At 44.4% G+C, this 12,529-nt stretch overlaps 2 protein-coding genes across 2 annotated transcripts; one reads left to right on the forward strand and one right to left on the reverse strand.

Annotated features, from left to right (window-relative positions):
* Positions 724-2,439, forward strand: LOC110434982 (SH3-containing GRB2-like protein 3-interacting protein 1). Its single transcript, XM_021460153.1, has 2 exons — positions 724-1,198; positions 1,978-2,439. Exons 1-2 carry the CDS (start codon positions 818-820, stop codon positions 2,029-2,031), a joined length of 435 nt encoding a protein of 144 aa, XP_021315828.1. The 5' UTR covers positions 724-817; the 3' UTR covers positions 2,032-2,439.
* On the reverse strand, positions 4,670-7,973 carry LOC8071747. The gene is made up of 6 exons (XM_002454309.2): positions 7,443-7,973; positions 7,263-7,363; positions 6,129-6,226; positions 5,473-5,672; positions 5,333-5,385; positions 4,670-4,972 (listed from the first exon to the last, which is right to left on the reverse strand). Exons 1-6 carry the CDS (start codon positions 7,831-7,833, stop codon positions 4,910-4,912), a joined length of 906 nt encoding a protein of 301 aa, XP_002454354.1. The 5' UTR covers positions 7,834-7,973; the 3' UTR covers positions 4,670-4,909.

Consider the following 12,529-nt stretch of genomic DNA (forward strand, 5'->3'; position numbering starts at 1 on the left):
GCAAATTACAACAAATGACCAAAAAAATACCACAATGGTATCCGCGCGTTGCTTTCTAGTGAGTCCTGGAAACCAATCACGTATCACCAAAGTAACGTTGATCACCGAACCAAGTGACATTTTCTTAAAAAAAAGGAAGGAAGAGTGACCAACTCCCCGGCCCCCGTCCACGGTCCACCCACCTTACACGCGGGCCCGTGATCATGTCCCGTTGAACGGAGCAGTTGCAATGCTATAAACGCTGCACACCGTCGGAGATAAAGGACTTGGTTCCTTTTCAAATTTTTGCAAAATTTTCTATCACATCAAATCTTACGAGAAACATTAAATATAGATAAAATAAACTAATTAATTACATAGTTTATTTATAATTTATAAGACGAATCTTTTAAATCTAATTATTTTATAATTAGACAATATTATACTACAATATCTATTTTATAAAAAAAAATTTGTAACTAGGCCTCGTTTAGTTCCAAAAATTTTTGTAAAATAGACACTGTAGCAATTTTGTTTTTATTTGACAAATATTATCTAATCATAAACTAACTAAGCTCAAAAGATTCGTCTCGCAAATTATATGCAAACTGTATAATTAATTATTATTTTTATTTATATTTAATACTCAATGTATGTGCCGTAAAATTTGATGTGATAGGAATATGAAGTCTTTTGTAATTTTTTTTGAAACTAAACAACGTCTAAAGTCCTAAACAAGGCCAAAGCTATCCCATCCCCTGGACTGGAGCTCCCCATCCCCTGGACTGGCGCTCCCCAGTGGCCAGTGGCCGTGCTGCCCAACGCGCACCCGGCAAAGATGAAGCTATCCCATCCCGTGGAGCTCCCCAGTGCCCGTGCTGCCCACAGCCCACCGCCACCGCCACCTCGACCTCGCCACTGCCTGTCGTCCAGCTTCCCAGCCCGGCAGCCCCACCGTGGAGGTTCTGGAAGTGGCGTATCCCTTCTCGACATGCAGAGCGCCGCGGCTTTGCGGCCGTGCCCCGCCCGGCAGCTGGTGAGCCGTAATCCCAGGCCGCCGCCCCCTCCTCCCGGCCCACCAGCAACAAGTGTCGTGCGGCGCGGCCGGGGATGCTGTGGCGGCCCCAGTGCGGAGGAAGGCGGCGGGCTCATGAAGACGCGCGCTGTGGCTCGGCTCGCTCTTCGGCCTATGGTATACTTCAACATCTATAAAAAGCAGGTCAGTGGATGGAGCAGTGGAGCATATGTCCTGACGTGCGTGAGATTGCGTTCTTGAACTTAGAGCTAATTCCCCACCCAAAATTTTTACATCCATCCCATCGAATCTTTAGACACATACATGGAATATTGAATGTACATAAAAAAATAAACTAATTACACAGTTTGGTTGAAAATCGCGAGACGAATCTTTTAAGCCTAGTTACTCCATGATTAGCCTTAAGTGCTACAGTAACCAATATGTGCTAATGATAGATTAATTATGTTTAATAGATTTGTCTTACAGTTCCTGACGAGCTATGTAATTTGTTTTTTTATTAGTTTCTAAAAACCCCTTCTGACATTCTTCCGACATATTCGATGTGACACCCAAAAAATTTTTATCTCCAATCTAAACAGGGCCACGTGGTTGTTTACCTGTCCTCTTTTGAGTCATGTTGTCTTGTACGCTTCCCTATGGCCTTGTTTAGTTTGCGAAATTTTTTGGATTTGGCTACCGTAACACTTTCATTTTTATTTGACAATTATTGTCCAATGGACTAACTAGGTTTAAAAGATTCGTCTCGTAAATTACAGTTAAACTCTGTGATCACTTTCCTTTTTCCCTTCTCCATGTTTTTCTTTTATTGAGTTTTTAAACTATGTTGCTCACTCTAATTGTGACTTGCTCTGATTACCAACTGTGCATATTGACTTGAGTTTTTTAACTGTATGCTGCTCGCTCTAATTGTGACTTGCTTTGTTTACTAATTGCGCGTGCTGACCTTTTATTTTTTACAGAATACTAGGATGAAGGAGGAGAGGAATAGTCTAAGGATGATCATGGGACAATAAATGGGGGAAGACTTGGCCTCATTTGACGTACAAGTTATGAGCAGCCTTGAGCAGTAGATCGAGTTTTGATACAAAAAGTTTGTCTCAGGAAGGTACAAGAGATGCACATGATGCCAGGAGAACAAAACGATTACATGTGCCTCATGGTAAGGCACTTGGCCTTGCTTATAGTTTTAGTTTCCATGTAGAGCTTACTAAAAGGGAACCATGTTTGTGCACTTGGCCCCACTTATTGTATAGTGGAAACAAGAGTTTCCTTATGCTATTTCCATGAAAAGCACTCGCTGTATATTCCCAATAAAGAAGGAGGTTGCCTGCATAGTCAATCATCATTAATCAGTGACAAATTAGAACTTAGTTACCTTGGGTGGTATCATACCTATAACACTTTCTGAATTTTATATTTTACTCATGCAAAAGAAACATGCACCCTGGCAATTCGTTTCATAATTTTTTTGTTACCCTATAGCTTGCTGCAACATAGACTGGAAATAGTTGGATAAAAATGCTAGATTTCTATTCTCAAGTTCATGCTAGCTATAACATGTTACAACCCAACCCTGTTCCAAAACTACTTCTACATATTACCATTGGCCTTAAATTCGTAGTTGTAGATGCCTTTACACCTGCTGCTAGTTCAGATTTCAGATTAGAATCAATGCACCACAAATACAATTTATAGTGCTGGAACATTTAGATCAGTACATCACCTCTGTTTGTTTCCATCTCCCCGGTTTGCAGGCACCTAAATCCTGTTTTCAAGTGGCTCGTGTGCCTCATCCAAAACTACTTGTAGCTATTTCCCTTGTCCTTCAATTCATAGTTGTACATCCCATCAGAATCACTGCAGCACAGCTTCGTTATATACACACTGTAAATGGGACGTGGTTTGAACATTAAAATAAATAGTGGACATTGGGTTTGCAATGTTGGGTGTGCCAAGACATAGAAATAATTTAGGATGCCGCTCCTCAATCATGACTATCTTGATTGTTAGATCCTTTCATGATTTAAGGATATAGATACTTGGTTTTAGTTATTTATATACAGATTGATCTTGTCATGTACCATACAGCCTGTTAAAGCAATGTGTGACGTCCATGATTTGGGGATATGTACCATTGTACTTCTTTTCCTCACAAATTCAACCTTGCAGCTTTTGACAAATATGGTCAGTATGTCCTTGTCTACCGTCTCTTACTATTTATACAAACCAGTAAATTTGGTTAGCTGTTAGCCTATTTCAAACTATTAGTCTATTAGTATTGTAGATTCATGGTCCTGCAAAAGTATAGATGCAAACATGCCTTGTCTACTTATGCCCATTACCGTCTCTACTGTATTTCGGACTCATCTCTTATCCCGGTGTATGCAGGCAGTGGGTTTGGCATGTTGAGCCGACCTCAAATCATGCATATTCTGTTGCCAACTGTGTTCATAGGTGGTTCTAACCATGTGTTGCACGTCACAACTTTTACCACACTTGATTGATGACCACGCTGCAGCTCTGTCTATACCATGATTTATATGTGTTACTTTCCTCGACCTAAATTGCTCCGCAAAGATGATGACTCAAGTGCAAATCAAGTTTACCCTTAGTTGCGTGATGGGATATTTCCCATAGCAACTAGTGCAAACAAACTGGAGGGGTTGGTCACCCACAGCGCTCGACCACCTCCCTCTCAATCTTTGTACAGTGGGGAGAGTACGCTATGGCCTCGTGGCATCCTAAGCTCATCTACAGAAAGTACAGATCGTTGATTTGTTGTAAGAGAAAAGTACTGTTGAATAACTGATAGATTCGACCGATAAGTTCAAGTGAATAGGCTAATATGCTTGAGATCGAGAAGAACCAAGTGCTTCAGAATCCACAAGGCACGTGAAAGAGACAAAAGCTTGAGGATATAGCCGTTTTTCATCTTAAAAAAAAAAGAAAATAATAAGTTTCATTAGGCAACTCCAATAGTTCCTAATAAATCGCTTGCTAATAACAAAACCAAAAAAAAAAAGGAAACAACGGAGTTTCCATCGTGGGCCGTTCGTCTTATTTGCAGCAGCGAAGCGGGGCTATAGAGGCCATATATTCCTCAAACTGTCATGGGCCGGACCTCCCCTTTTCCCGCGATTGAGGCCGGAAGGCAAGAGCTCGCGAAGCCGGTAGGTACGGGAACTGGAAAGCAGCTTGGATTAATCCCACATCGAGGATTCAGCTACGAGTAGCGCGAGCGGGTGCTTTCAAATAGCAGTGGTTTGGCACCGTTGCAAACTAAAAAGGGTCGGTTGGCTATGTATGCCACATCCATCCTCGATTGATGGGTGCTGTATGGCTATCAAGACATATGGCCGGCATAATTTGTGGAAACTACTAGGGTTGGCTCGCTTCGGCCGACCCTCCCTTGCAAATAGAAAATAACGGAGGAGAAGCCCTACCAGACTATTTTTTACTGCCTGCATTTCTTGAGATGGCTTGTACTATCTCCATTTCTTCAAATTATAAAAGACGTTTTGGCTCAATTACACATGACAAATATGTATTTAGGCGTCACATAGTATAAGCAATGCATCATTTAAAAAGTTAAAACAACATTAAGTCTAGATATATATGGTACAAGCAATGTATCTAGAAAGCCAATTTGGATTGGAGGGAGCATGCAGAACAGTTTTAATAAGAAAAGAAAAGAGTCACACCATTGATATAGATGTCTTGAGTTCAGTAAAAAAAATCAAAACTGTAATAACCATAAGTGCGTAACATTCCTCTATTGGGAGAGAACAAATGAATAGATGGCATGCAATCAACTAATATACAATATCATCTTGGAACTCTAAAGTTCGCTATCATTGTCGTCATCTCTCGAATTGTGAAAACCATAGACAACTACTTTGCATCTTCTGCCTTCCCTGTTGCTGGTATTTTGTCATCATCATCACTTTCCAAACCCTGCATCAGCGAGAGGCAGTCAGGCAGTGCTGTCAGCACAAATCAAATAACAGCAGACTTGTCAAAAAAAAAAACAGCAGCGAAAACCAGCTGTCTCACTTCTTCTAAACATGTCAAGCTTTTTAGCCAGGCCTACCATAGCATGACAAAGAACGTGTATAGATGCTTTTCAAAAAAAAAAAAAAAGAACATGTATAGATTACATGGAATAGCAACAACGCTACATATTTGGATGGCTATAACAAAACATCACACTCCACATTCTATATGGTATGACCGTTTTGTTAGATGTAGTATGCAGCTACATCGTGGTAATAGGTAGTGGATACAGTAATTCCTTAACAGAACATCTGTCCTTACCGTGGTCGCATCAATCCTATCAAAGTCATCATCTAGCCCATCATCACCATCAACTGAAAGCAAAATCGAACAAAAAAAAGTCATATACAAGAACTGGAGAAGAGATAGAAACTCGAGGTCCAGGGATGTGAGTAGCATACCAGGACCCTCATCGTCGCTACCCAGATCCCCCAGCAGAAATACATCCAGATCATGTTCTGGATTTGTTGAAGAGGACTTGCTTGGCGCTTTTGTGTCTTTCGGTTCTGCAGTTGTTGATGCTTGAGATGCTTCCTTCGGGGAATCCTTTTTCTCTTCCTCTGCTTTCACTTTCAGCTCCTCGAAGTATTTCTTCTCAAACCTATTTGGATTATATTGAAGTAAGCAAACATGTTAAATGCACAAAAATTATGCCAGAAAACTAACATCACAATATAATAAGCAGTGGTTCAAAATCAACTATTTATGTGAAATTTGAAGAAATCAAATGTGATAATAAATATACTCAAGGTAAGCTCCATTGCATCTATCATGGAGGCACAACTAGATAGGACATCACAGATTATGGCATCAACAATAATTGCAGTTAATGGATAAAATCGACATACTACAATGCCACAAATAAAAGCAATGACTACACCAATTCAAATAAAATTCTACAACGTCCTTTGACAGGTGTGACATGAAGAATAAATGACAGAACCATCAACATTATAGCAAAAGATTGTGCATCACGAACAGGGTTGACAAAAAAAACAAAGGAAAAACATATCAAGAGTGTACAGCATGAGCAGACAGGGGTAAGAAGCAAACTTACGGGGCTATATAGCTGTTTACTAGCAAAAAATATACCCGCCAGAATTTGCGCTCTTTCATGTATCTTGGGCATAGCTCATATCTGAACTTTGATATTTCCTGAACAAAAGACAGCACGATTTAATAGAAACATAACATTAGGTGTTCGGAAAATAGAGATCTTTGCTGGTCCACATTGCAAGTTAAATGAAAAAACAATATACACAGGAAGAATATTAATAGGAAGCAAGTGTTATGGATGGCCATGGTTAAAAGAAAAATCCTTTCAAACATCTTAGGATCTTATTAGATTCGAAATAAGAGACACCTCAATTCAGTATCAAAATGGTAACTGCCACGATTTTAAACAGCATACTTCAATCACTAGTCACTACTTGACCCAGTCTCTACCCAAATTGCAACTCCCTGCAGATTCTACACACAACCACAATTTGAATGCCTAGAGTTTCTTGGTAACATATTGTCCAAAGTTTTACACATTGTCATATTACCATTTTCCGTTTGCTAATATATCCAGCAATGCTTCATCTATATTGCTTAACCTAAGAAATACAATGGAAACATAAATGCCATATATGACTCCCATGAGTCGAAATCAACATTATTTAAGAATCACGGTGATGAATGCATCAATATGTTTTATTGTCACACATGACATGTCCAGTTTCTTCACTCTGCACATCCAAATGCTATAAACTCAGCCTTCTACAACTTTGCCATCGCAGTAGTACTCCTGACTCTGAATAGTTACATGCAAGTCTATATAGCATAGAAAAGCAGGCTGCCCATGACGGGTACGTGTGGGGTGAACCAAATCCTCATTGAATTGGATTTTTCCATTCGAGGGGGATCGTATAAGGTCGGCAGTACCCCCTGTGAATACTCCACCAGTATGAAAAGTTATTAATGTTAGTTGAGTCCCCGGCTCCCCAATTGATTGACCAGCATGACTTATGGATTGAATTTGTACTTAATCATACTTGCAAATGAGCAAATGTGTACTGTATGGCCTTTCATACTTGGATTCATCACCACTCACCAATCTATCAACCGGAGCACAGACTAATCCACAATGACACAAACAAATGCATCAAACCGATGTTTAGTGAATGGAGATATTTGATGGTGAGAAAACCTTGACTGCCGAGAGGACAAGTGTGGCATGCCTGGCCTGCCACTCGTTCAGATCCTGACGCACATTCGACACCGTTGGCACATCAGACATCTCCGGCTCATCTACAGAACCAAAAGTCCAGTCAGAGGAGAATTGCAAGCCTGAGTTCCCTAAACCCAACCACGAAAACACCGCTCGCACCTTGCAGTGGGAAGTCGCGGAAGGTGCTTAAGGTCATGCCCTTGACGAACTCGCGGAGGTCGTCGGTGATGCCGTAGCGCTCAAGCTCGGCGGTGTCGGACTCCGACGAGGCGGCGGCGGCGATAGGCGGGATCGCGGGGATGGGCGGGATCGAGGGCACAGGGAGGTCGGAGGCGAGGTGCATGATCTGGCCGGCGAGGAGGTCGGCCTGCTTGGTGGCCTCGGCGGCGATCTCCCGCGACTTGGAGGCGGTCTCGGAGAAGATCTCCTTGGACTTCTTCGCCGTCTCCGAGACTAGCGCCGACGAGCGCTTGGCCGCCTCCGCGGAGAGCTCCTGCGACCGCTTCGCCGCCTCGCCGGCGAAGGACCGGGCCCTCTCCCAGAGATCCATTGCGGCCGGGGAAAAAATCTAGAAGGTTTTGGAGTCTTCTCACCGCCGCCGGTGACACGTCTCCGTTGACGTCGGTGCGGGACGGCCTGACTGGAGAGGGGTGTTTTAGCGCTAGACTAGAGTTGCGGGATGTTGCTTGCGAAATGTGGCGATAGATCGTTTTTTTTCTCGAAATCACCCTTGTTTATTGACATAATTATGCGAAACCATTAGAAATATGTTAATACTAGCATTTGAACAAGTCATTAACTTTTTTATGGACTATGAATTGTTGACCCATACAACAGAATGATGACGAGGAATGGTTGCTTCTTTACGGCCTCGACATGGCATGCCAGCTTGTGGATTGGTTGGGTTCAAGGTTAAGCCAAAGCGATTCCATCAGCCTAGGATTAAAGTGGCTTGTTTTGGAGGCTAGGCTCCGTGAGACGATCCCATATTTACTATTATAGGACTCTAAACATATGGCTTCACTATTATAGGATTCCTAACATTATCTTTGCTTAAATAGAACTCCAAATATAAACACTTTGTTATACATGACATTATGCACTTTTAAAAGGATTTCTCATCTCAAATACATATATTTAGCCATGACTTGACATTTTTATCCTCGGCTCTTCAAAAGCCGTCTGCAATTTCTCTCTCTTTGTGTTCGTCGTCCTAAACTGCCTCTGACCAGCGACCTGCGCGCTGAGGAGGCCGTGGCGGCGCGCCATGCATGCATTCCTCTGGAAAGCTGGCAGCGGCGAGGCCTGCTCTCTCCGTCCGATACATGACATATTGACTTGGCACGGCAGCAGGCAGCAGCAGTGGCTGGCCCGCCATGGAATCGACTCTCCGCTTATCGTCGGCCGGCAGCGGCGTCGCGTTTCGGGGCCTCCCACGTGAGGTCTGTCTTGGATGGATGCAATGCGTCCTGTGCGGTTTGTGCGGTGCGCTCCTAATTAATTACCCTTAGGCTTTGTGTTTTGAAGATCTGAGGGCAAAAATGTTAAGTCATGACTAAATACATGTATTTAAGATGAGAAATCTTTTTAAAAGTACATAATGTCATGTATAACAAAGTGTTAATGTTTGGAGTCCTATTTTAGCAAAGCTGATGTTAGAAATCCTATAATAACGAAGCCATATGTTTGGAGTCCTATAATAACAATTATCTCCCATATTTTAATCGAGCAAGTTGACTGCATGAGCAAAAGCAGCGCTTTTTTCAAAAGATAAATAGTGGTTCAAAGGCTACAAAATGGCTAATTAAACGATGATGAAGCAACTGTATATATAAACAGAATAAACGATAAATTAAATGAAAAAATGGTGGACAATCATGTAGCAAGCTGAATGAGCGTACAAGAAAACAATGTGTTTCGTTCTAAAGTGGATACAAATCTAATTTCTCGAGAAGTAAAAACAAATTTAAATTTGATCAAATTTGTAAAGATACTAATATTTATATTGCCTAAGAAGTATGACTAATCAATTATGATATATAATTTTATAGTAATTGTCGACGAAAGCTGGTCGGCAGTCTACCTTGGGGTATACCCACGGTAGTAGTTTATCGGTAGACGGTGCGCAAACTACGAACTCAATGGTGACGCAAGACACAGACAAGCTTTTTATCTAGGTTCGGCCGCCGAGTTGGCGTAATACCTACGTCCTGCGTCTGATTGTATTGATTTGTGTTGAGAGAATAATGTGTCCTAGGGGGGGTCCCTTGCCTCTCCTTATATAGTCCGGAGGGCAGGGTTACAGATCTGGAAACTAATCCTAGTCGGTTACAATTGCCATAGATAGTTCGATATCAATCCCTATTCTAACCGACTAGAATCCTGCTTGATCTCCACGTCTTGTTTCCTTGCGCGAAACTCCAAGCTGTCGGATCAAACCTTGAGCTTGTCTCGTAATGGGCCAAGCCTCCTGGCCCAAGTCTAGCCGTAAGGGTATAGGGGTCTATACCCCCACAGCTAGTCCCCAAGCACCATGTATTGTGATGTAACACGTCGTCTTGAGCTTCTTCGATCAGTGAGGCTTGACGTCTTCAGTAAACAAAAGAATCGCCCAAACAGTTGCAACGGTACTTTGACCAACTCAAAAGACAGTTGATCAATATTGACATCGAAGAAGCTGATTGTTCGAAGAATGCATGGTGCTCTAAATTAAAAAAGATTTCTTTCCTGGTGAAGTGTGCCCACTTTACTTTTAAGAAAAGTATAAACCTCAAAAAAGCAAGCATATTCACCGCAAGGTGAAGTGTGCCCACTTAGTCCTCGAGCCTGGTAGTAGGTGACGTAGGCACGTGGTGCCAGGGTCAAAAGAAAAGGCCTCAAAGAAAGTCTGGAACTGAGATGCATCGCCAGATGCATCGTACCGATGTAGTCCCCGAGCTTGCTGGAAGGCGAAGTATGAGCCTTGTAGCAAGGTCTAAAAAATTAAAATTGAATTTACTAGTTCATCAGCAATTGGATAGACTAATCTTCCTGTCCCCGAGTGTACAATTGTTTGACAGCCAATCCCCAAGCATCGAGCACTCAGTGGTCGGTGCGATATATTAAAGTTCGGAGCTGATAGACTGGGCGACCAGTCCCCGAGCATCAAATGCTCGGTGGTCGGTGCAGTCCTTGGCGTCCGAGTTGATAGACTGGGCGACCAGTCCCCGAGCATCAAGTGCTCGGTGGTCGGTACAGTCCTTGGCATCCGAGTTGATAGACTGGGCGACCAGTCCCCGAGCATCAAGTGCTTGGTGGTCGGTGCAGTCCTTGGCGTCCGAGTTGATAGACTGATCGACCAGTCCCCGAGCATCAAGTGCTCGGTGGTCGGTGCAGTCCCCGGATTGTTGACTCTCTGCCATATGTGTCTTCTTGTTTTTGAAAAAATCTTTCCAGTTAAAGTTGACGTGACGAGACCTTCTGTTGGTGTGTCAGATGGATGCATGAAAAGTTGCGCCTGGCAACTGTGCAGCCGCCCTTTGCGTGGTTTGAAAAAAGGAAACCATCAATTGGTACGAAAACTCCTCCGCATTAATTGTCTATAATCATTGAAAACCGAAACGCCGCATCCGCCGCATGGCCCGCCCACTTCCCGAGAATACAGGAAGTGGGAGGGGTGGAGCTGCGGGTTATAAGAGCTGGACAGTTCCGCCTGCACTGCTTACCCTGCCATTGCCATCAGGCCTTCCTCTTTTGCCTCCTTCAATCACCTTCATCTTCGTAGCCCAAGTCCACTTCCTCACCTCCAATGGCGAAGAGCGACTCCAAGAAAAGGGCCGAATTGATGGCCAGGGAGTGGAAAAAGTCCGGCAGCACCACCAAGTCCCTCGGTGACCTCGTCGAGATGGGACTCCTGCATAGCTCGGAGCTCAGCGGCTGGAGAGCGCCGGAAGCGGAGAGCTTCCCCGACCCTCGTGCCGGTGAGATCGTCGTGTTCGAGGATTTCATTAAGAGGGGCTTTGGGGTTCCTGTTCATCCCTTTCTTCAAGGTCTTCTTTTGTATTATGAGATCGGGATTTGCAATCTGCACCCGAACTCAATTCTCCTTATCTCCACTTTTATCCATCTGTGCGAGGCCTATGTTGGTATAGAGCCGCACTTCAATCTTTTTCGTTATCTTTTCTGCTTGAGGAAGAAGGGAGCGGTTGGAGGCTCCAAGGTTGCAGGTGGAGTATACCTCAACCTTCGTGATGGAATGAAGAACCGCTACCTGCACTGTCCATGGAACACTTCCTTGACCGAATGGTATAGGAAGTGGTTTTACATCAGGGAGGAACCGGGCAGCTCCACGTTCTGCGACGTGGGATACATTCCTGAGAAGAGGGTAAGCTGGACCGACCGCCCGGAGTTCGACGGTCAAGTGGCGGATCTCATAAAGCTGATCGACTGGTCGCGCCTGGACGGGCTTGGCGTGGTCGGCAACTTCATTTGTCGTCGGGTGATGCCCTGCCAGAAGAGGGTGCACTCGGCGTACGAGTATGCCGGAAGCGTGGACCCGACTAGGATGCGACCGGAGATCTTGGAGAAGGCGGAGGTACAGCAGCTGTTGAACGAGCTGTTCAACTTCGCGGACGGAGGCTTCATCTGTGGCAGTGATCGGGTGCAAGCCTTCAAGTTAGGACGACCAGCACCAAAGGTATGTTGCAGATTATTTTGTTTTAGCATTCGTATATTGTCTGCAGCTGACTCATCTTTGTTGCTTTTGCAGATCGGCGTTGTCGACCGGTGCACAGTGTATATATCACTGGCACCGGGGATGGAGAATCCTGCGGGAGAAGTCCCGCCACAGGAGGACGCTGCTCGGTGTACTCATTACACCAGCAGTGAGGAGGAACAAGCCCGCCCTGTCCCGACCACCGAGGAAAGGGTGGCGGGGAAAAGGCCAATGCCTGCGGATCCGTCGCCGGCGGCGACACTGCCGGCAGAGAGCAGCCAAGCGCCAAGCGCCGTCGGCTCGTGCGGATTGTTGACGACGACGACGACGAGGAGGAGGCCGCACCGTCGCTAGTTCGACGTCCTCGGAGCCGCCCAAATAGTGCACCGGCCACTACTGATCGGGTGGCCAGCGACCCTCCTGCACCGCGCGTTGTCGAGATGGGAGCGCAGGTGCCAGCTGGCCGGACGAGGAGGTTCACCGCGACCCACCGTCGATCGGACCTGTAAGTGTTCGAATTACGTATTTTGGCATTTGTTTTTTATATTATACT

This window comes from Sorghum bicolor, chromosome 4, assembly GCF_000003195.3.
Source record: "Sorghum bicolor cultivar BTx623 chromosome 4, Sorghum_bicolor_NCBIv3, whole genome shotgun sequence".
In the NCBI taxonomy this organism is placed as follows: Eukaryota; Viridiplantae; Streptophyta; class Magnoliopsida; order Poales; family Poaceae; genus Sorghum; species Sorghum bicolor.